Here is a 23,764-nt window from a genome sequence, read left to right on the forward strand (position 1 = left end):
AAACCTTGTATTTTTTTTCACCTGTGTAGTCCTGGTAAATATTAATATGTAATTTAATTTTTATTACTTTCATAGAATTATGCCAATAAATTACAAGAAAATTGCACAGTTACATGTTTTAGCAGTTCTGTCAGTTTTAAATATGATTTCTGTTAATCTAGCAGAAATCATCTGTTATACTGTTGAACCACCTACCCCTCCACAGCATACAACTGTTAAAATGTAAATTGCCCAACTATTTTTAGCTGTTGTTGAAAAAAAATTCCTGTCTTCGGGAATAATGATTTGAGGCATTGTGTTCATTTTGTTTATCAAGCAGCTATTCAGCCTCTAGTGGGCCCAAGTGCTTATGCAAGCAAAAGCTTTTAAGAATGCCTGCAGCTGCAATCCAACCTTCCAGGTAGGCTGCAGGTTCAGAGCACAGCTGCCCTAGGCTGCATAAAACTCAGTCCATCTGGAACTGAGTTTCAAAGAGGATTTCAAATCTGAGTTTTCATGTATCACACGGAAGAGAAGGCAGGGGGAAGAACACAGGAAAGAAGGAAGGCAAACAACCAAAAAGATGATATCTCTACTTCAGCCTTAATAAAAAATAAAGCTCAGACCCATGCTGCTCCTTCTAGATTACTACTTGCCAAGCCGGATATTCCATTCAGTGTATACTTCGATGAGCTGTGACTCATCCAGCAGCACCTGCGCCCATGTGTTAAGTACTGCCAAATAAAAGCCCAACATCCATTTACACAACAAAGAGATGTACCCTACAAGGCATGGGGCCTCAGTCCAAAAGCCCCACTCCCCATTTGTTCAAAGCAAAGGGAGAGAGGAAAAAGATTTCCCTTCTCACACCAGAGATTTTTAAATGTAGGTGGATTTATGATGTAGGTTCATTTACAAATACTTTCACTCTTTAGAAGAATAAAATATATTTAATAGCACAAACACCCCTACAGTATTAGATTATCACGGCCATTAATGACTGTTCACCAAACCTTTCCAACCTCCTTCATGCAAGCTCTTTATTCTCAAAGGATACATTTTTTGAGCAAAGAGGGATCAACAAACTAGTTGCTTGAAAGCTTTCCTGATGCTAGGATGAAGTTAGGAAAGGCTTAATGAAGGCTTTAAAATCCACAAGGGCTTCACAATGAACATCTGACTCGGTGATTTATGCATATTAATAACTTCAGTCCTACTGAGGCAAGCTGAGCCGAACATGTCCTCCGAATCTTAATGTCTTTAGCTCCACTGGGATTATTACAAATGTAAATTTCTAAGATTCTCAGCTATTAATCTCTGTCTGTCCTCCTGTTCAGCAACATAATGACTAATTAAACATCAAAAGACCTGTACAGGAGATCTTCTTTGACAGCTACCGGCCCAGTCCTCTTCCCAAGAGGGGAATTCAAATGACAGGGACATGGAGTAACAGCATATGAGTAAGCTACAAATTACTGCAGAGAAATCTAAAAACCTAACATTAAATGTGGATTTATCTCAATCAATGATTCCGTTGAACAGTGAACAGTTACTATGCAAAGTGTGCCTGCTGACACCAATCAAATAATCCTTACAGCCAGCAAATACTGAATAGCTGAAATCAGTTGTTTACCACAAAGTCAAAAAAATGGGTACTTACTGAAGAAGGCAAACCAGGAGGCACCTTTCTGACTTTCTTTGCTTGCAAAGGATCTGCATATGGAAAACAATGTATTTCATCAGCATTTATATTAGAAAACATCAGACTTCAGGTGAATAGGAAAGAGTTTTCCCTTCTAGCGCTTTTCTGGCTTTCCAATATTTAGGAATAAGCAAGGGAATATAAAGATGAGGGCTTCATTCTTTCTAACTGGTTCCTGGGCAAAACAATTCTCCTAATGAAGTGATATATTCTGAAACACATATCCCATAAACTTAGGAAGATGAAAGCAAAGCAAAACAGGAAAGAAAATAACAAACCAAAAAGCATGTGTGAGGGAAGGGAATTAACATTTCTTAGGTACCCATTTAGGTGCCAGGCTCCATACTGGGCACTGTCATTTGCAGAGGGGCATCTGGTATAACAGGTCACTTTAATAGTAAAACTGTTAAACAAATTTAGTATCCATATCACATTAAGAGTTAGGTTTAAAAGCATAGTCAACAAACCGAAAGTTAATGCTATGCTACAACTATGTTAAAAATTTGAAATAAAATTTAATAAATGAAAAATTATGGTTGAAATTATGTCAGAGAAATGCTACATAAACTATTACATACAGGCACTATCATATACAATGTCATCCAGGATTCTGTAAGAACATCCACTGTTTGACAATGTGTGGTTGCAGCCCCTGGGTGGCCCAGCGGGTTAAGCCTCCGACTTTGGCTGAGGTCATGATCTTGCAGTTTGTGAGTTTGAGCCCCAGGTCCAACTCTGCACTGACAGCTCTGAGCCTGGAGTCCGATTCAGATTCTGTCTCTCCCTCTCTCTCAGCCCCTCCCCTGCTTGCACTGTTTCTCTCTCCCCTTCTCTCTCAAAAATAAATAAGCATTAAAAAAAAAACCCACAGTGTGTGGTTGAAACTTCAAATTCAGCACTGATTATTGTGTCATTTATCTTGGATGGATGTTTCTTTATAAGACTTAAATAATTTATTGATATAAATGAGAAAATGAGTATTTTCAGATACCCAACCAGCCTCACTTGGTATTTCGATTTTACTTATCTGTAAAACTTAAGATTTAAAACTTGTCCATCTTATTTACTGTAAAAAAAAAAAGGTGGTAAGTACAGTTTTCCAATCTTACACAAATAATGGATGAAACTCAGGATTTTTCAGAAGCGTTCACTATTAAGAAGGCTGATGTAAAGTATACCATTTTTGCAAACTGTACAAATGAGAATTAAACAAGCATGATATTTTCCTGGGTCATAAATGATACGACATAATAAGACACACGGTTGTTTAAGAAAGAATGAAATTCATTTAAATTAGGGCTGGGAATCTTTACAGTGACTATTCCAGGAAGCTGCAAAGCTAAGAAAGCAACTTTATAAGCATGTGTAGCATGTGGAAAAAATTTATACAATACAAAGGGGGGAAAAGCATTCATTACCATCTAAGTCCCTACACCAAGAGGCAGCCTATATTTCCTTGAAACAAAAGTGCCAAAGATAAACAACATCTGGCACACTCTGTATTTATAAAACTTAGAAGCAAATTTTTTTGTTCTTTGTGAGGCTTTTCTAGAACCCAACTCTTTACAACTAATAAAAACAGCATCCCTTGAGCAAAACTCATACTCCATGCCGAGAGAGTCAACTGAACCGCTCCTGTCAGTGGGGAGCTCATCAATCTATTTTGGATTAATTACCACCAGAAGATGTTGCTATTTAGTTTAGGACAGTTTTTTCTTCCAATGTGAATATAAGTTTTTCTTTTATATTTTTATCTCACCATTGGCTGTCACTACACAATTACTTGTATAATGTCGTATTTAAAATCATGAGTTCAGGATTCATAGTTCACTTCTGAGGGGTTGCAAACTGTAACAGTTAAGAGAGTAAGCTGGCTGGATTCAAATTTCAGCTGCACCATACAGCAGCTATGCGAACGTGGGCAAGTTACTTTTACCCTCTTTGAGCTTCAGCTGCTAAGATGTGAAAAGGGAATACCACCTTTTAGAGTTATTGTAATAAAGATAATATATGGAAGATGTTCAGGACAGTGTGTAACAGAGAGTGACAACAAATTTTAGCTGTTATGATTAGTTTATATTAAATTCTGTGGCAAAGTGTTTATAAATTAAATAGCTAGATGCTGTTTTGCAAAATGTTGATTTCCTAAAGCATCTAACTAGCTTGAGAAGATGCTGAGGTGGGTGTAGATGATCTCTGAAGTCCTTTCAACTCTGAGATTTTAGGAATAACTGCAATGCCAAGAAAGAGTGGCTGAGTGAGAAATAACAATGAAGAATGGAATGACAATAATGATAAATGTTATTCATATAGGAAATGAGTGGGCCTCCCTGGGTACCAAGCCTCAGCTCAGTTGCTTAGCTTCCTGAACTTTTAGTAATAGTATATTGGTCCATATTAGTACTTTTTGTTATAGTATGTGCTCACATAACATACTAACAAGATATTTCTCGAGAGTGACACTGACACATCTAGACTCATGAATGTTCCTACCCTAACTCATCTGATAGGAAACAAAAGTCATAAAGATGGAGGAAAGATGCTTTACAATTTATCATTTCTTTAGTAACAAACAGTATACTGGTCTAAATCATCTGGGCTTACTTCATCAATACATATACTAAATCACCCATAATGCTGAGAGGGGGGCACATCTAGTCAGAGCTCTCTATTCCAAACATGACCATCTTTGCCCTTTTATACCCTCAAGCATACTCTAGACCCATGGACAAGGACTATTGCACAAAACTCTAGGTTTGACAGAAGGTAGATACATGAATTGAAAGCAGTCAACAAGTATTTGTGGAATAAATAACTATGGCATAGTTTCTTTTAGTGGGCTATATTTATTTCATAAGCTGCCATATCTTTGATTATAAACAGCCTGTACTACTTCAATTTTCTTGTACAAAGGATTCCCTGGTAGGAATCACCAAAAATACCCACATTTAAACACTGCTTGGATAAGGTGTTAAGAGTATACCTGAGGCTTGCTGCAGCAGCAACACAAAACAGACTGGCCTGGTTAGGCTATGTACAAGACATAAAGAAGGGAGCTAAAGAAAATGAGAGTTCAAAATTTAATAGGTGCAGAGTTTCCTATTGAGGTGATGTTTTGAAAGGAGAGCGAGATGACAGCTGCACAGCACTATGAATGTACTAAATATCATTGAATTGTGAATTTTAATATGATTGATTTTATCTCAACTTTTAAAAAATTGGGGAGTAGAAGCAACTAATATGCAAAAAATATTGGACGTGGAGTCAGAAAATCTTAATTTTATCCTGGGGAAACCACCTACTAATTATATGAATGTGTCCTCCTGAGCCTCAGTTTATGTTAAATATAGTATTACATCTACTGACTAGCAGGTCTGTTATACTAATGAGATGAGAAAGTATATAAAACCACTTTGTAAACTGTTCAGCATTATTATCAATCTTAGTAAAAAATAAGGTGTTAATATTAACACGTAACATTTTTATTATAATAGGAAAAACCAGTCCCATTTTCACTATTTAGTTCCTCTTAGGGTGACCAAACAAGAGTACTAAATTGATTTTTTATTAAGTATCTAACAGATACAACATTTTATGCAAATAATCTCTACTATCAACATGATACCTAAGAAACCAAATTTCTTCTAAATAAAAGTACAGCCAGAAGTAAAGACTAAGGGGTTAAACAAACAAACAAAAAAAAACATTTGTTAAGACAGGGTTTGTTGTACAATGCACGCTTACCAAGTGCTGCAGAGTCATGGAGTGGTCTTCTCCTGGAACTTGTAGCAGAGAACGAGTAGTATGGTGTTCCAGGTTTTCCTGAAGAAGACAGCTGTGCTGGACTTCCAAGCCCTAGATCTTGTCTCAGGAGACTAGACTATAAAACAAAGCCAAGGAAACAAGTTATTTTACCACTGATACCAACTCAAATGGGAAAATGTCACCACTTCTGAGTTATTCAGATGGTTATTCAGAGGATGCTAATGCCTTCAACAATGCCTTGAATTAGATGCATCTAATAAATATTTGAACGATGGTTTATTAGAACATTGGCTTAAACCTACATTTCCTCGGGGCGCGTGGAGTGGCTCAGTCAGTTAAGCATCCAACCTTGGCTCAGGTCATGATCTCACGGTTTGTGAGTCTGATCCCTGCATCCAGCTCTGCGCCAAAAGCTCCAAGCCTGCTTCGGATTCTGTCTCCCTCTCTCTCTCTGCATCTCCCCTGCTCTCTCTCTCTCTTTCAAAAATAAACATTAAAAAAATAAACTTACATGTTCTCTCTTTCCTCATCCTCATGTTACCTAATTCCTAGTAATTACGTAGATCTAAACAATCTTAAGGTTGAAACACACTTTAGTTACTATGTGGTTTCACCCTTTAATCATCAAGAAGACTTCTGAAAAATGACCAAGTCTTTGCTTGAATGCTTTCATGACCATACAAGGCAGTCAATTCTGTTCTTTCTTCTTTTTTTTCTTTTAGGATAGTTTTCATTGTTTAAAGACTGCCAATATTTTCAAGACAAGCCATTCCTGTGTCCTTCAACTGTGCTTCATGACATGGGGGTTTAAATGTAATCCTCATCATCTCTGACATAAGACCTCTGGATTTATTTTCAGTTTGTCAAAGTGTCTTGTAAAATGGAATGGATGACAATGCCCCAGATGTGACCTGATTAGTGCAGAGTCATTTTCAACACTACATTTACACAACCCATTTGTGCTAGCTCATATTAAGAGGTTAGGAGTGATCACACGCTGTTACTCTTTATTGCATATGTTGCTATTAAGTCTTGTCCCTCCAATGGTTACCTTTTTCAGTTGTGTTTTTTAATTCCAAGTTCAACAGTTAACATTTACCTGATCAAATTAATCTCGTTATATTTTATCATTTCTATCTGTTTTAGATTCTGAGTCTGTTAACCAATGCATTTGCTAGCCTTTTTAGTACTGGGGCATAAAAAATGGGACCAAAAGAAGACATGAGGATGACAAGCCTGAGGAGATCCCTAAGGTATGCTACAATGGCATGAAACTTTATCAAGTGCTTCACTGAAACCCAGAGATTCAGCAGCCCTGACCTACTAAACCAGTGACCCTATCATAAAGCAAATGAAGTTAACTTGGCAGAATTTGGTTCCAAGCCTTCTGGTAGCTGAGGGGAAAAGATTTCAACTGGAAAAGGTGCTGGATACAGTTGAGAGGATGCTCTCATGTGAAAAGGGCTGATTCCTCTGATACATATACTACTCTCCTACCCCATATTTAATACCTGCCGTGACCATACTCATGAATATCAGAAAGGTACTAACAAATAAACCTCAGCTCTGGTCAGCAAGAATCAGTAGAACTTTGTAACAGAAGTCATCAGTAGCCCAGTTCCTGCCTCTATTTTAATAATCAAGAAAAACTCTCTTTTCAGTTTATCACGCTATTTAATGATTTTAAACAACTTGTGTTTCAGCTTTAAAAAGGCACAAATTCGGGGCGCCTGGGTGGCGCAGTCGGTTAAGCGTCCGACTTCAGCCAGGTCACGATCTCGCGGTCCATGAGTTCGAGCCCCGCGTTGGGCTCTGGGCTGATGGCTCAGAGCCTGGAGCCTGTTTCCGATTCTGTGTCTCCCTCTCTCTCTGCCCCTCCCCCGTTCATGCTCTGTCTCTCTCTGTCCAAAAAATAAAATAAAAAACGTTGAAAAAAAAAGGCACAAATTCACATAACATAAAGATAACCACTGCAAAGTTTCCAACTAGTGATATGTGGTATATTCATTATGTGACCATCACCATCTAGTTCCAGAACATTTTTATCACCTCCAAAGGAAACCCTGTACCCATTAAACAGTTACTTCCATTCCTGTAGCCTCTGCAACCACTAATCTGCTGTCTCTATGAATTTCCCTATTCTGAGTATTTCATGTAATTGGAATCATATGTGACCTTTTGTGTCTGGCTTCTCTCACTTCACATGTTTTTGAAGTGTATCCACGTTGTAGTTTTTATCAGTATTTCATTCCTTTGTAGGGCTGAATAATATTCCACTGTATAGACATACTATAATTTGTTTATTCATTTATTCACTAATGGGACACATTGGTTGTTTCTCACTTTGGACTACTGTGAATAGTGTTGCTATGAACATTTGTGTATGGGCATTTATTTGAATACTTGTTTTCAATTCTTTTGGGTAATACTTAGGAGTGGAAATGCTGAGTCATATGGCAATTCTATCTTTAACTGGCAAACTGTTTTCCACAATGGCCGGGCCATTTTACATTCCCACCAGCAATGTATGAGGATTCCAATCACATCCTTATCAACACTTACTAGTTTTTTGTTTTTAATTGTAGCCATACTAGTATGGACTAGTATCTTAATGTGGTTTTGACTACCATTTCCCGAATGATTAATGATGTTGGGTATCTCTTCATGGGCTTGATGGCCCTTTGTATTGTCTTCTTCAGAAAAACATCTATTCAAGTCCTTTGACCATTTTTAAATTGGGTTGTGTTCCTACTGTTATATTGTAAGAGTTCTTATACACCGGGGCACCTGGGTGGCTCAGTTAAGCAAGCAACTCTTGATTTTGGCTCAGGTCATGATCTCACATTTCGTGAGATCAAGCCCCGTGTTGGGGTCTGTGCTGACAGTGCAGAACCTGCTTGGAATTCTCTTTTTCCCTCCCCTGCTCATGCACGTGTGCTCTCTCTCAAAATAAATAAACATTAAAAGAAAAGAGTTCTTATACTAGACACTTACCAGACACATGATTTGCATGTCCCATTTTGTAGGCTGTCTTTTTACCTCTTAATGTCCAAGTTTTTAATTTTGATGAAGTCTAATTTATCTTAATTTTTTTTTCTTTTGTAATGCTTTTGACGTCACATCTAAGAATCTAATGCCAAATTCAAGGTAGTGAAGATTTAACCCTGTATTTTCTTCTAAGAGTATATAGTTTCAGCTCATACCTAGATCACTGATCCATTTTGGGTTAATTTTTGTATATGGTTGGTAGAAGGTAGAGGTCCAACTTCATTCTTTTGAATGTGGATATCCAGTTGTGTTAGTACCATTTGTTGAAAAAAGTAGTATTTCCTTATTCAGTGGTCTTGGCATCCTTTGCTGAAAATCAATTGCTTATAGATATTTGGGTTTATTTCTGGACTCTCAATTCTATCTCATTTGTCTGTATGTCCACCTTGTACCAGTTCTATACTGTAGCTTTGTAGTAAGTTTTGAAAATGAAAAGTGTGTGTACTCTAACTTTCTTCTTCTTTTTTAATACTATTCTCACTATTTGGGGTTCTTTGAAATTATACAGAAAATCTGAGGATCAACTTTTCCATTTCTGCAAAAAGATGCCACTGGAATTGTGATAGGGGCTGCACTGAATCTGAAGATTGCTTTGGGAGTTTTGCCATCTTAACAACATTAAGTTTTCTGACTGATGAACACTGAATCTGTAATTTCGGTCTTCTGTAATTTCTTTTAGCAATGCTTTGTAGTTTCCAGTATATATGTCTGACACTTTGTAGTTAAATTTATTCCTAGGTAGCTTTTTAAGAAGTTTATTTGAGAGAGAGAAAGTGTGTGAGCAGGGGAGGGGCAGAGACAAGGAGAGAGAGAATCTCAAGCAGGCCCTGCGCTGATAGCACAGAGCCCAAAGTGGGGCTTGAACTCATGAACTGTGAGCTGAACTGTTCGGCTTGAACTGTGAGTCAAAATCAAGAGTCAGATGCTAAACCCAATGAGCCACCCAGGAGCCCCTATTCCTAGGTATTTTATTCTTTTGGATGCTAAATGGAGTTGGTGGCTTAATTTTATTTTTGGTTTGTTGATTATTAGTGTACAGAAGTACAACTAGTTTTTGATCTTGAATCTTGCAACTACAGTAGATTTGTTTATTAGCTCAAATAGCTTTACGGTGGATTCTGTATATATAAGATCATACCATCTGCAAAAAGGGAAAATTTTACATCCTTCATTCCACTTTACTTCTTTCATTCCACGAAAGAATGAAAATAAGGTGAATGACATTTCATATTCTGTTTTCTGGGCAGAAAACTCTTTATCCTAAGTAAGAAGACCTTGTTTGCCCTGCATCTAAGCTGAATTACAACTCCCAAAGGCTATTGGATGTTAGAAATTGGAAAGAGAATGGACAGGCCCCTAGAGAGAGGGTTGACAATTAAAGGCTAAATCCAAAAAGGAGTGTGACAGATTCAAACTGTATTAATCTAAATCAAGAATAAATAGAAAAATGCCAACTTATTCTGAAAATGATTCAGCAGATGTGTATTTGTGTGTATAAACTCATGTGTAGGATACAAACACATACACATACTAAGTGAAAGAAAAGGACTGTGTACGCACAAATGTGGTGAAATACTGATGAAATTTCGTTAAGAGCGCATAAATATTCACTTTATTATTCTTGTACCCTTCCTGTGAGTTTGTAATTTTTCAAAATAAAAAGTTGGAGAAAATCAGAATAAATATCAAGGATCGACAAGCATACTTACAAATGTACCATCTTAGGTAATATTTACTGCAATCTTATTATATAAATTATATGTTATACAGATAACAAGTAGTAGAACCCTAATTTGAATCTATGTCTGCTTCAGAGTTTCCTTCTTCAATATGAAGAAGACTTCTACAATAGTTCAGGAACATAATTACCATATGTAAGACCATGAACTTCAAAACATTTAAGTGACCTGTAAATGACTTTGTGGATTATAATCCTAAAGCTGTATTATCTATAGAATACATACTGGTAGATTCTGTACACATGCATGGAAGAAAGGAAGAAGAATAAAATTTTTTTAGGAGAAAAGTTTACTTTTACCAATAATGTTGATAAACCTTTCTCCTTAGTATAGGTAAATATGGAGATATGGTTAGCAAATAGTCTGTATTCTTGTTCCATAGTGAATATTAATGCTAAAAAAAACCCATAGAAGATGTTCTTCACTTAGTTGTCTTAATCATAGAAATAACCATGTTTCCCTGTTCAATTTGTATCTTGATCTATATGTAGGAGAAATTGTTTCTTTTTAAGAACACAGAATATTTTATCCTATTAATTAAAATGAATTGTTCAGTACTACAAGAAATACAAAAGAAGTTTAAGACAATGTTTTCTCCATGAGGACTTGGCAATCTAGGAAATAATACCCATGAAACTAATGGAAAGTGATTAAAAAAAAAGTCAAGGGCTAAACTATATGAGCCTAATATCTTGATATTATATCACTTATAAAGTATTTTTCTTTTCTTTGATTCTTCAAATATTTTGGTAACACTAAAGCACAAATAATAAACTAGTTTATTTCTCTTAAAATAAAATTATGTATCAGTTCATATTATTGATTTTCCTGCCTGCTTAAAAACTAACGAGAAGCATTATTGATTGCCACTGATCTTGTCCTGAAGGTACAAGCAAAAAGAATACACAATCCCAGAGGATACAGAACTAGGCAAAGCAGTTTTATTCTGCCAAGCCATGTTATTCAAGGCAGAATTAGTTTTCCGAAATGACAGAGCACTACATTTCTTAACACAGTCTTAGAAAATAATCTTTTTAATAGTCATCTAAAACCTCAACTGTGAAAAATGTATCTAATTACTGAAGAATAATCAATTAAGGTTCATCCCAGAAACACTAATACAGCCTAGATTATTGTACGAAAAACTACAGTAAAGTTTCATTTTAAATTATGTATGACAAACCTCTAGCCTGTAAATAAAAACTCCCATTTCTTTATAGTAGCCTATGTATAATACATGTAATATATGTGGATATATATACACACACACATATATTATATATTATATATATATATATTATATATATATATATATTCTTTCTCCCTCTTCACATGCCAAGAAACCCTGACTCTAAAATGTTAAATTGAAAAGACTATTCAGTGTAAGTCTTCATGGTGACCAAAAAGTAAAGGAGAGGAATAAAGTAGTGAGTTTGACCAACATCATTTATTAATGTAACTTCTTAAGTACTCTAAATGTGATTTCATAGGAAATCAGAAGAATATCCTATATAAAAATGGTGGGGTTTAGCAGCCCAGAGGATTCAGAACCACAATGCAGTAATTTGGATATTCTTTACCCTTAAAAGGGAAAGTGTCTGAAATCTTGATAAACATAAACTTACTTCCTCAGAACTGCTTTTTACCATTAAATGGCTTGGCCCAAACAATGTACTAAAATATAATTTCATATCCATTTATAACTTCAGATTAAATAAGGACTTATTAATTAATAAGGTTAAATTAATTAACACTATATAAAAAATTGTTAGCCTCATTTTATGACTAAAACTTTGAAGCACTAATTCATTACTGATTTGTTTTCTAGAAAAATAAGATACAAAGTATGTTATAGTTGCACACTGTAAAAATGTTTAATATTTAATATGGACTCATGGAACCTCTGCTGTGTACATTTTACAGAATTCTTTAATTTTATGTCTATATTACAGTCCTGAAATGGTATGCAGTTTTAATATATAAAGGCAAGCAGCTGTTCTCAGGTTTGTCTTCTTGAGAGGAGAGTGTACTAATTAAAACAATAAAAAAGTATAGAACACAATCATGATAAAACAGACAACATAAACTATTAAAATTTCTCAGTTGAATTCTTTAAACTGTACCATGTATTTCCTTTGTCACTGAGGGATGAAGAAACAAAATCGTTCTGAGAGCAGAATCAGTATAGTATTACCATATTTGTAATTGTTTTAACTGAGAAATATCACAATACAGTTTAGCTTTAAGTCCACTCACTTAAGGTTTCCGAGATTAAGACAGGGAAGTGGAGAGTGACAAAGAAGCCACTCATGATCAAATAAAAAACTCAGAGGGTAAAGGGGCAAAATATAAACGTAGGGCTTTAATACTATATGAGTCTTCTGTTAATTTTTTACAAATAATTAAAAAAAGACTAATAAATTTTGAATTTGGAAAAAACAGATATTGTGAAATAATTGTATTATGATGCAAATTCATTTACATTGAAATTCCAGGGATATGTTAGCAATTATCAGCATGTTGTTAAAGAATTCTATCCTGAGAATCTCATTAGATAGTGATGCAAACTACAGTTGTTATCATTCTGAGAACAAAGGGATCTTGAATGAGTAATCAATAGCAACTGGCAGAAAATGAGACATTAATTATGATCCTCTCTAGTGTTTTGTCTAAGGCAAGATTTCATTAAATGCTTTGTGCAACCTGAATAGTTCCAAGTCATTACCAACACTTTGGACAATACATTAATTGAGGGGGAGGGGAGACTATACAGGGAAACAAAGTAAAAGAAAACCTGAGATGTTTCTATTCCTTCCCCCAGGTCAATAAAAACATACCAACCACCACTAGCCAACTGTTATGCTTGTTCTTTTACAAGCCCTAAATCTTATAATCTCAACATGGTCTCTTGAAAATTTAATTATCATTTTCTATACTTAAAGTGTCAGGCAGGTTTGAGAAGATAATGACAGTCATCCATCAAACACATGCTGCCAACGCAATCAGCCCAATCTTTAAGAAACTACCTATGTACTATTAAATTAGTAAAACATGGTAATCTTAGCAGTTTGAATTTCCCAATCTCCTTTAATTATCAGTAACAGAGGGAAATTTTACCATCTTAATGTATCATTTTCACTAATTTTTGTCTGAACTTTTCTCTCAAATCCTACATCAGCCAATGAAAAGATTATTGAGTAGGAAGAAAATATGGGATAGAGATCAACAAAGGAAGACTCTGGGGAATAAAAAGAAAACTATAATGAAAACCATTAAAAACAATTTTAATATACCCAGTATTTAAGTAATTACAAATATGCAAAAAGAATCACTTTCTTTTAGGTTGAGTGCCTACTTCCAAATGCTATAAGGGATTTCTTGAAAGCAGACTCTCAAGAGGTCAGCAGTGAGCATACTCTAAGCCCATCTTCTTCTAAGTGAGTTTTTCTGAGTGTCTGAAGTTAGAAACTTCCTTGTTAAATAGGGTCCTCTTAAGTCTTCCTGCAAAGCTACCAGTGTGCCTTTGAACCTTTTATTTATTTTTTTTGTGTGTGTGAATAAAAAGGAACCTGCTCTGTGAGGTGCTAACCAACATTAAAAGAACAGGAGATAAAGAAGTATCATTTCTCTTTTGCTTTTGTGGAAATGGTATTATGGAGTCCTAAGATTTTCAGCAGAGTTGATACTAAGAAGTCACTCCTTTTCCCTTTAATGCCAGTAAATGAGTACCTTCTCTTCCCAGTCCCTTGTATTTCGAAAAATACAATTAAGAATAACATAAAATACAATACAGTAGTAGGCATATAGTTAGGTATGAAATACTTTTTGAACTGAAACATCCTATACTGGAACATCTTCAAAAAGTTAAGCTTTTTATTTTGGGAATTTTCAAATATAAACAAAAATAGAAAAAACCCTCCAATATAATGAACCTTCCTATACCTTTCACCCAGCTTCACTTAACTTTCAGTATTCTGCTGCTCCTGCTTTACTTATTCTACCATTATTCACTTCTTGTTATACAGACCCTACAATTGACAACAATATCTTATAATCATGTAATGCCCAGGCTGTGGTCACCTCTTTTTTCATTTTTCCCCTCTGAGATGGTGTCCAATCTCGAGCCATTATTTAATATACTCTTTTCTTCTGAAATCAGTTTGCAAAAGGATAAACTGACTTTTAAAAAAATGTTTATTTTTGAGAGAGAGAGAGGGAGAGAGAGCGTGCGCGCGCAAGCAACTGAGGGGCACAGAGAGAGGGGGACACAAGATCCAAAGCAGGTTCTGTGCTGATAGCTTTGGCACTGAAAGCAGCGAGTCCAATGTGGGACTCCAAGTCACAAACTATGAGACTCGTGAACTACGAGATCATGACCTGGACACTCAGCCAACTGAGCTACCCAGGCGCCCGAAGAATAAATTGACTTTTATTACTTATTTATTTTAATATTTATTTATTTTGAGAGAGAATGTGCAAGCATGCATGCGAGCAGGGATGGGGCAGAAAGGGAGGGAGAGAAAAAACTTAAGCAGGCTCTACAATGTCAGTGCAGAGCCTGATGCAGGGCTCAATCTCATGAAGCTGAGACTGTGACCTGAGCCGAAATCAAAAGTCCGAAGTTTAATTGACTGAGCCACCCATATGCCCTTAAACTGACTTTTAAACAATGTATTCAAAGAGCAATGAGTACCACCAAAAGTATAATTAGCAAGTTTTATGGAGAGAACAAAAATGAGGTTTTTTCCCTGCCAAATACCTATGCATCATTTCTCTCTGGCCTTTTAACCAAAGTAGGAAATTAAACTTGCCTACTGCCTGATACTTTAAAATGAGACTTTCCTTCCACAAAGTAATTTATTTTACCTATGTTTCAAACTCAGATGCTCCCCCTCTGCAGGTAGCTGATGGCTTATTATCCTGGTAATATATTTCCTTCCTATATCACAGGATTCAGATTCAAACATATTCTGAATACCTACTGAATACCAGCAGGCATAGCCTCTTCACAGGCTACTTAATGAGGTAATCATCTCTTGGAGAGCTTCGACACTGATCCATAGCCACTTTTATGTCTTTTTAACATTCCTGACTCCAGGATTCCTCCTATCACCATCAACTCATCTACTTTTTTTTTTTTTTTAAGTAGGCTCCAGGCCCAATGTGGGGCTTGAACTCTGCACCCTGAGATCAAGAGTCAGATGGATGCTCTGCTGACTGAGCCACCCAGGTGCTCTTTCCACCAACTAATTTACTGCCAAAAGGATGCTGTAGGTACTGGAAACCCCTGACTCCTGAAATTTTAAGTCCAATATTCAACTCTGACATGACCTATTTTTTTTTTCAATATATGTAGTTTATTGTCAAATTGGTTTCCATATAACACCCAGTGCTCATCCCAAAAGATGCCCTCCTCAATACCCATCACCCACCCTCCCCTCCCTCCCACCCCCCATCAACCCTCAGTTTGTTTTCAGTTTTTAAGAGTCTCTTATGCTTTGGCTCTCTTCCACTCTAACCTCTTTTTTTTTTTTCCCTTCCCCTCCCCCATGGGTTTCTGTTAAGTTTCTCAGGATCCACATAAGAGTGAAACCATATGATATCTGTCTTTCTCTGTACGGCTTATTTCACTTAGCATCACACTCTCCAGTTCCATCCACGTTGCTACAAAGGGCCATATTTCATTCTTTCTCATTGCCACGTAGTACTCCATTGTGTATATAAACCACAATTTCTTTATCCATTCATCAGTTGATGGACATTTAGGCTCTTTCCATAATTTGGCTATTGTTGAGAGTGCTGCTATAAACATTGGGGTACAAGTGCCCCTATGCATCAGTACTCCTGTATCCCTTGGGTAAATTCCTAGCAGTGCTATTGCTGGGTCATAGGGTAGGTCTAGTTTTAATTCTTTGAGGGACCTCCACACTGTTTTCCAGAGTGGCTGCACCAATTTGCATTCCCACCAACAGTGCAAGAGGGTTCCCATTTCTCCACATCCTCTCCAGCATCTATAGTCTCCTGATTTGTTCATTTTGGACACTCTGACTGGCGTGAGGTGATATTTGAGTGTGGTTTTGATTTGTATTTCCCTGATGAGGAGCGACGTTGAGCATCTCTTCATGTGCCTGTTGGCCATCCAGATGTCTTCTTTAGAGAAGTGTCTATTTATGTTTTCTGCCCATTTCTTCACTGGGTTATTTGTTTTTCGGGTATGGAGTTTGGTGAGCTCTTTATAGATTTTGGATACTAGCCCTTTGTCCGATATGTCATTTCCAAATATCTTTCCCCATTCCGTTGGTTGCCTTTGAGTTTTGTTGGTTGTTTCCTTTGCTGTGCAGAAGCTTTTTATCTTCATAAGGTCCCAGTAGTTCATTTTTGCTTTTAATTCCCTTGCCTTTGGGGATGTGTCGAGTAAGACATTGCTACGGCTGAGGTCAGAGAGGTTTTTTCCTGCTTTCTCCTCTAGGGTTTGGATGGTTTCCTGTCTCACATTCAGGTCCTTTATCCATTTTGAGTTTATTTTTGTGAATGGTGTGAGAAAGTGGTCTAGTTTCAATCTTCTGCATGTTGCTGTCCAGTTCTCCCAGTACCATTTGTTAAAGAGACTGTCTTTTTTCCACGGGATGTTCTTTCCTGCTTTGTCAAAGATGAGTTGGCCATACGTTTGTGGGTCTAGTTCTGGGGTTTCTATTCTATTCCATTGGTCTATGTGTCTGTTTTTGTGCCAATACCATGCTGTCTTGATGATGACAGCTTTGTAGTAGAGGCTAAAGTCTGGGATTGTGATGCCTCCTGCTTTGGTCTTCTTCTTCAAAATTACTTTGGCTATTTGGGGCCTTTTGTGGTTCCATATGAATTTTAGGATTGCTTGTTCTAGTTTCGAGAAGAATGCTGGTGCAATTTTGATTGGGATTGCATTGAATGTGTAGATAGCTTTGGGTAGTATGACATGACCTATTTTTACAACACCATAACTTCTTTACTACTTACTGCACTTTTTTTTTTGGCTCAAGATATCCAGTATCTTTTTGTTTAAAAACAATTTTTTTTAATGTTTACTTATTTTTGAGATACAGAGTGCAAGCAGAGGAAGGGCCAGGCCCTTCCTGATGCAGGCTCCAGGCTCTGAGCTGTCAACACAGAGCCTGATGTGGGGCTCGAACTCACAAACTGTGAGATAGTGACCTGAGCTGAAGTTGGACGCTTAACTGCCTTGAGCCAGCCAGCCTCCTCATGTATCTTTTTGTTTTTAAATGCTTAATTTTGAGGGCGAGTGCATGTGCATGCAAGCAGGGGAGGGGCAGAGACAGAGGGAGACAGAGGATCTGAAGCAGGCTCTGAACTGACAGCAGAGAGCCCAATGTGGGGTTAGAACGCACAAACCACAAGATCATGACCTGAACCAAAAGTCAGATGCTTAACTGACTGAGCCACCCATGCATCCCTCAAGATATCCAATAGCTTGACCCTTTTCCCCCCCAGTCCCTAAGTTTAATTATGGCTTCATTTCCTTCCTTTGAAAACTATCCCACATAGTCTATCACTTGAACCATTATCTCATTACTACTTCAATTCTTCTATCCTTAACCATTTACCAGCTATGAAACCTTGGATAAATTACATAATTCCTGAGGCTTCAGGTTCCTCCATTGTCAAATGGAGAACAATAACAGCAACAGCAGTGGCAACACTTTTGTCATAGAGTACTGCAAGGACCATATGAAATGTCTGTAAGGTGCTTAGCACAATGCCTGACACTAGTAAATATGTGATATATGCTAGCCCTTATGTTTGTTTAGGCATACCTCATTTTATTGTACTTTGCAGATACTGCACATTTTACAAATTGCAGGTTATTATCCTGCAATATATATATATATATGTATATATATCCTGGAATATATATATATTTATATATATATAAAACCAGGATATATATACATATATATATATATATATTGCTTCTGTCGAGCAAGTCCACAGGTACCATTTTTCCAACAGCATTTGCTAACTTTGTGTCTCTGTGTCATATTTTGGTAATTCTTGCAATGTTTTAAATTTCTTCATTATTACTGTATTTCTTAAGGTTATTCTGTAATTGTTTTGGGGTACTGTGAGCTGTGTCCATATAAGAGGGTGAATTTAATCGATAAATGCTGTGTTCTGACTGCTCCACTGACCAGTCATTCTTCTGTCTCTCTCCCTCTCCTTAGCCACTTTATTCCTTGAGACACAACGATATTCAAGTTAGGCCAATTAATAACCCAACAATGGCCTCTAAATGTTCAAGTGAAACGAAGAGTCACACATCTCTCACTTCAAATCAAAAGCTAGAAATGACTAAGCTTAATGAGGAGAGCATGTCAAATGTGGAGATAGGATGAAATCTAAGCCAGTTGTACCAAACAGTTAGCCAAGGTATGAATACCATGAATACCATGAATTTCCTATGAATACCAAAGGAAAAATTCTTAAGGAAATTAGAAGTGCTACTCCAGTGAACACATGAATGGTAAGAAAGCCAAATAGCCTTAATGCTGATAGGTGGAAAGTTTTAGTGGTCTGGACAGAAGATCAAACCAGCTACAATACTGCATAATCCAAAGCAAAGCCCTAACTCACCTCAATTCTATGAAGGCTGAGAGACTTGAGGAGGATGCAAACGAAAAGTATGAAGTTAGCAGAAGTTGGTTCATAAAGTTTAAGAAAGAAGCCACCTCTGTAATATAAAAGTACAAGGTGAAGCAACAAGTCCTGATATAGAAGCTGCAGGAAGTTATCCAGAAGATCTAGCTAAGATAATTAATGAAGGTGTTCACACTAAGCAACAAATTTTCAATGGAGATGAAACAGGCTTCTATCAGAAGATGTTGCCATCTAGGACTTACATACCTGGAGAGGAAAAGTCAATGCCCAACTTCAAAGCTTTACACAGAACAGGCCAAGTCTCTTGTTAGGGGCTAATGCAGCTAGTGACTTTCAGTTGAAGCCAGTGCTCACTTGCCATTATTAAAATCACAGGGCCCTTAAGAATTATGCTAAATAGGGGCACCTAGGTGGCTTACTTGGTTAAGCATCCAACTTTAGCACAGATCATGATCTTGTGTTGTGGTTTATGGGTTGGAGCCCCAGATTGATCTTTGTGCTGATGGCTCAGAGCCTGGAACCTGCTTTGGATTCTGTGTCTCCCTCTATCTCTCTGCCCCTACCCTGCTTATGCTTTGACTCTCTCTCTCAAAAAAAATAAACATTAAAAAAAATATTTAAAAAATTATGCTAAATATGCTCTGCCTATGCTCTGTAAATGGGACAAAGTCTGGATGACAGCCTACCTGTTAATATGGCTTACATGGTTACACAGTTTACTGAATATTTTGAGCCCACTGTTGAGACTTGCTGCTTAGAAAAAAAGATTCCTTTCAAAATATTATTGCTCACTGACAATGAACCTGGTCATCCAAGAGCTCTGATGGAGATGTACAATGACATTAGTGTTGTTCTCATGCTTGCTCACCTGCAACCATGGATCAAAGAGTAATTCTGACTTTCAAATCTTATTATTACAGAAATGTCATAAGGCTAGGGTTGCCATAGATTGTAATTCCTCTCTGAAAGATCTGTACAAAGTCAAATGAAAATCTTCTGGAAGGGAATGACCATCCTACATGTTGTTGAGAACATTCATGATTCACAGGAAGAGGTCAAATTATCGACGTGAACAGGAGGGGAGTTTGGAAGAAGCTGATTCCAACCTCATGGATGAAATTAAGGTATGCACATTGTTCTTTTAGGCATAATGCTACTGCATACTTAACAGACTACAGTATAATGTAAACATAACTTTATATGCACTGGGAAAGCAAAAAATTCACCTGACTCACTTTATTGCAGTGATCTGGAACTGAACCTTCAGTACCTCTGAGGTATACATGTATTATCACTATTATCAGTAATCTATGCAGCCAAACATTTGTTGTCTGCTTGTACATTTAGTCTGCTGAGTACTACTGGAATAAAAATTAAAAACACATTGGAGTGTCTGGGTGGCTCAGTCTGTTGTTAAGCCTCCGACTTCGGCTCAGGTCATGATTTCACAGCTCGTGAGTTCGAGCCTGACATTGGGCTCTGTGCTGACAGCTCAGAGCCTGGAGCCTGCTTCGAAACCTGTGTGTCCCTTTCTCTCTGTCCCTCCCCTGCTAATGCTCTCTCTCCTTCAGAAATAAACATTAAAAAAAATTTAAAAACATATAAAACTATATAGGTTAATAGTTATTTCTGGTCTCTAATCTGAGCTGAATCATCCATACCTGTTTCACTAGAGAGCTCATAGAATTGAAAGAACATTTTCAGGTATTTTATTTCAATCAAACAACATATGCTCTAATCCCTCTATTATAAAAATTTCAGTAAAGGGAAGGTCTAGCCTGTGCTTGAAAACATCCACTGACAATAAAGTCACTATCTACCTAGGTTGACTATTCTATCTTCTATACCATGAAAACATTCCTTCTTACATTACGTTAAAATCAGGATCAGGGTGCCTGGGTGGCTGAGTTGGTTAAGCAGCTGACTCTTGGTTTCAGCTCAGGTCATGATCTCACGGTTTGTGGGTTTGAGCCTCGTCTTGGGCTCCTTGCAGACAGTGTGGAGCCTGCTTGGGATTCTCTCTGCCCCTGCCCCCCTCTCTCTCTCCCTCTCTCAAAAATAAACAAATACTTAAAAAGGAAAAAAAAACACCTCATGAAAGTCTTTTTAAAACTAAACAGTCCTCAGTCCTTCAATCACTTTCCATATGCTAGAGTTGCAAATTATTTTATTTGCAAGATTCTCTAAGTGATTTTTAGTTTACTTCTGCCTGTTCTGAAAAGCATATGCTCAGACAGGTATACAATATGAACTTCCTTATTCTAAAATATGTTTCTAATAATTCAGTCTAAGACCAAGGTCCAACTAAGTTCCTTATTATTAGGCTTGCTGTTAGGAAGAAATATCCAAACTGTTCTTTAAAACAACTAGTTTAATTAAACCTCTTGGGGAAATAATAGGTCAATATAGGATTTGCTACATATGAAAGCTCCTGATTCTCCTAGTTGTCAGAAACACATACCTGTATAGGAAAAAAATGTGTTTTTGATGGAAATTATGCATTATCTGGAATAGGGTCAGTTCTATAAAGGCCAGACAGAAAGCATTCAAGTTTTGTGCATCATATTGTCTGTTTTAACTATTCAGTTCCATCTTTGTACCAAGAAAGAAGCTATAGCCAATATGTAAATGAATGGGAATGGCTATGTTGTAATAAAATCATTTATAAAAAAAAGGGGAGTGGTGGTGAGAATATTTGGCTGATAGTCATAGTTCCCTGATTCTCACTCCAGAGCCCAACATTCTAGGTTATCTGATTCTCATTCTATAGGAGCTATTTTACAACTATAAATTGTAGATAACTGAGAACAATGCAAAATAATTCTTATCTACTGTCTGCAAAAACATTCTTTCCAGTAAAGGGATAAACAACTCTCCTCCACTTTCAACACTTCTAGCATCCTGCTCCAAAGGGGGAAAAATGTTTTGTCTACATTTGAACATTATTTTCCGTAATCTTTAAAATTTATTTTTAAATGTTTGTTACTAAAATATAGTTAACATGTCATATTAGTTTCAGGCATACAACATACTGATTTGACAGTTCTATGTATTACTCAATGCTCACCATCATAAGTATAGTTTTCATTTGTTGCCATTTAACATTACTACAATATTACTGACTGTATTTCCTATACTGTACTTTTCACCTCCATGACTTATTTTATAACTGGAAGTTTGCACATCTTAATTTCCTTTATCTACTTCACTCACCCCTCACCTCTGGCAACCACCAGTATTGTTCTCTGTATTTATGAGTCTTCTGGTTTTTTGTTGTTGTTGTTTCTTTTTTAGTTATTTCCATAATTTTCATCTATGGCTGTTTTGGATTCTCCTTTGAACTGGTTCTGACACCTTACAGATTTCTTCACTGATGAGATAAAATCTATATACATAGTCACTTAAAAATTGTTTCTAATTTTTATTTATTTTTGAGAAAGACAGAGCACGGGTGGGGGAGGGGCAGAGAGAGAGGGAGACCCAGAATCTGAAGCAGGCTTCAGGCTCTGAGCTGTCAGCACCAAGACCAATGTGAGGCTCGAACCCATGAATAGCGAGATCGTGACCTGAGCCGAAGTCAGATGCTTAATTGACTGGGTCACCCAAGTGCACCTATACATAGTCACTTTTTATCTGTAGGACAGTCATGACTTTACATATTTTTAAAAATTTATCTTTTAACACCTGCAATGTGCTGTTGTTATAGGAAAACTAAGATCTGTCTAAACTACCTCCTATTCCATGGTTCATGTATGGTGGCCTAGAGCTACACCATCTCAAATAGTTGCCTAGTCTCCAATTCATAAATTCTCTTGCATATCCTGAACCTGGATTTAACTTTTCTAAGAAACACTTGTATTTTTCATCATGCCACACATGTCCGATCCCAAACCCTTACAAGATACAAACTGGTTAGGCATTCAAGCAACATCCTTATAATTCAAACACCTCATACTGTTCCCCAAAACAAATATTTAATTCAAGCCAAACTAAAATGCTACTATTCCCAGAATCCACATTTACTTATTTGTTTCATTCAAAATATATTCATTCAAAAAGTATTCACTGATACCTTCTATTGATCAGGCACAGAGTAGGTGCTGAAAATACAACAAACAAGCAGCCATTGACCCTGTCCTTACAAGCTTACAGTTTTGGTGGGAGAAAATTAAGGAAGCACCTACAAAATGTGTTGAATATTATTAACTGTATTTACATTACCCATATGTTCTCTTTCCCCAAGATGTCCTCCTCTCAACTTGGTCAAATTTTACCCATTCTCCAAGATTTTGTTTTATTAAGTTTATTCATTTCTTTTGAGAGAGAGAACATGTTTGCACACATAGGGGAGGGACAGAGAGAGAGATAAAAAGAGAGAGGGAGACAGAATCCCAAGCAGGCTGTGCACCATCAGTGCAGAGCCTGATCCCGGGCTCAATCCCATGAACTGTGAGATCATGACTTGAGCTGAAATCAAGAGCTGGATACTTTAATGGACTAAGACACCCAGGTGCCCCTCCAAGACTTTAGAGTTGTATACTTCCTTTGCAAAATCTTCCCTGTATCAAAATCATGTTAATTTCTCTCTCTTCTGTGTTCTCATACCTCTGCCACTTCCTTGAGATTTACTACAGGTTATCTTATCATTTTAATTAATTTTCTCTTTGTACAGAGCTGGTCTCCCCCAACTAGAATGTAAGCTTCTTGAGGCCTGATGCTAAATCTTTTACTCTGTTGCCTGGTCCAGTTCTTTATATATGGTAAAACAAACAAATTCTTATTGATTCTTTATCTTTTAATCAAGTCCTATAATGTGTGAAGATGTTTCCTTGACATTTTTCTTTTCTTTCCTTTTTTTTTTTTTTAAGTAGGCATAGAGCCT

At 36.8% G+C, this 23,764-nt stretch overlaps 1 protein-coding gene across 8 annotated transcripts in view; it reads right to left on the reverse strand.

The window, feature by feature from the left end:
- TCF12 (transcription factor 12) overlaps positions 1 to 23,764 on the reverse strand; it is a 386,235-nt gene that overhangs the window by 80,728 nt on the left and 281,743 nt on the right. For all 8 annotated transcript variants that reach the window (XM_043555341.1, XM_043555339.1, XM_043555338.1 and 5 more), the window contains 2 exons: positions 5,426 to 5,561; positions 1,640 to 1,692 (listed from right to left, as the gene is read on the reverse strand). In XM_043555341.1, coding sequence (XP_043411276.1) covers positions 1,640 to 1,692; positions 5,426 to 5,561 — 189 coding nt within the window. The remainder of the gene's footprint in view (positions 1 to 1,639; positions 1,693 to 5,425; positions 5,562 to 23,764) is intronic.

This window comes from Prionailurus bengalensis, chromosome B3, assembly GCF_016509475.1.
Source record: "Prionailurus bengalensis isolate Pbe53 chromosome B3, Fcat_Pben_1.1_paternal_pri, whole genome shotgun sequence".
Classification (NCBI taxonomy): Eukaryota; Metazoa; Chordata; class Mammalia; order Carnivora; family Felidae; genus Prionailurus; species Prionailurus bengalensis.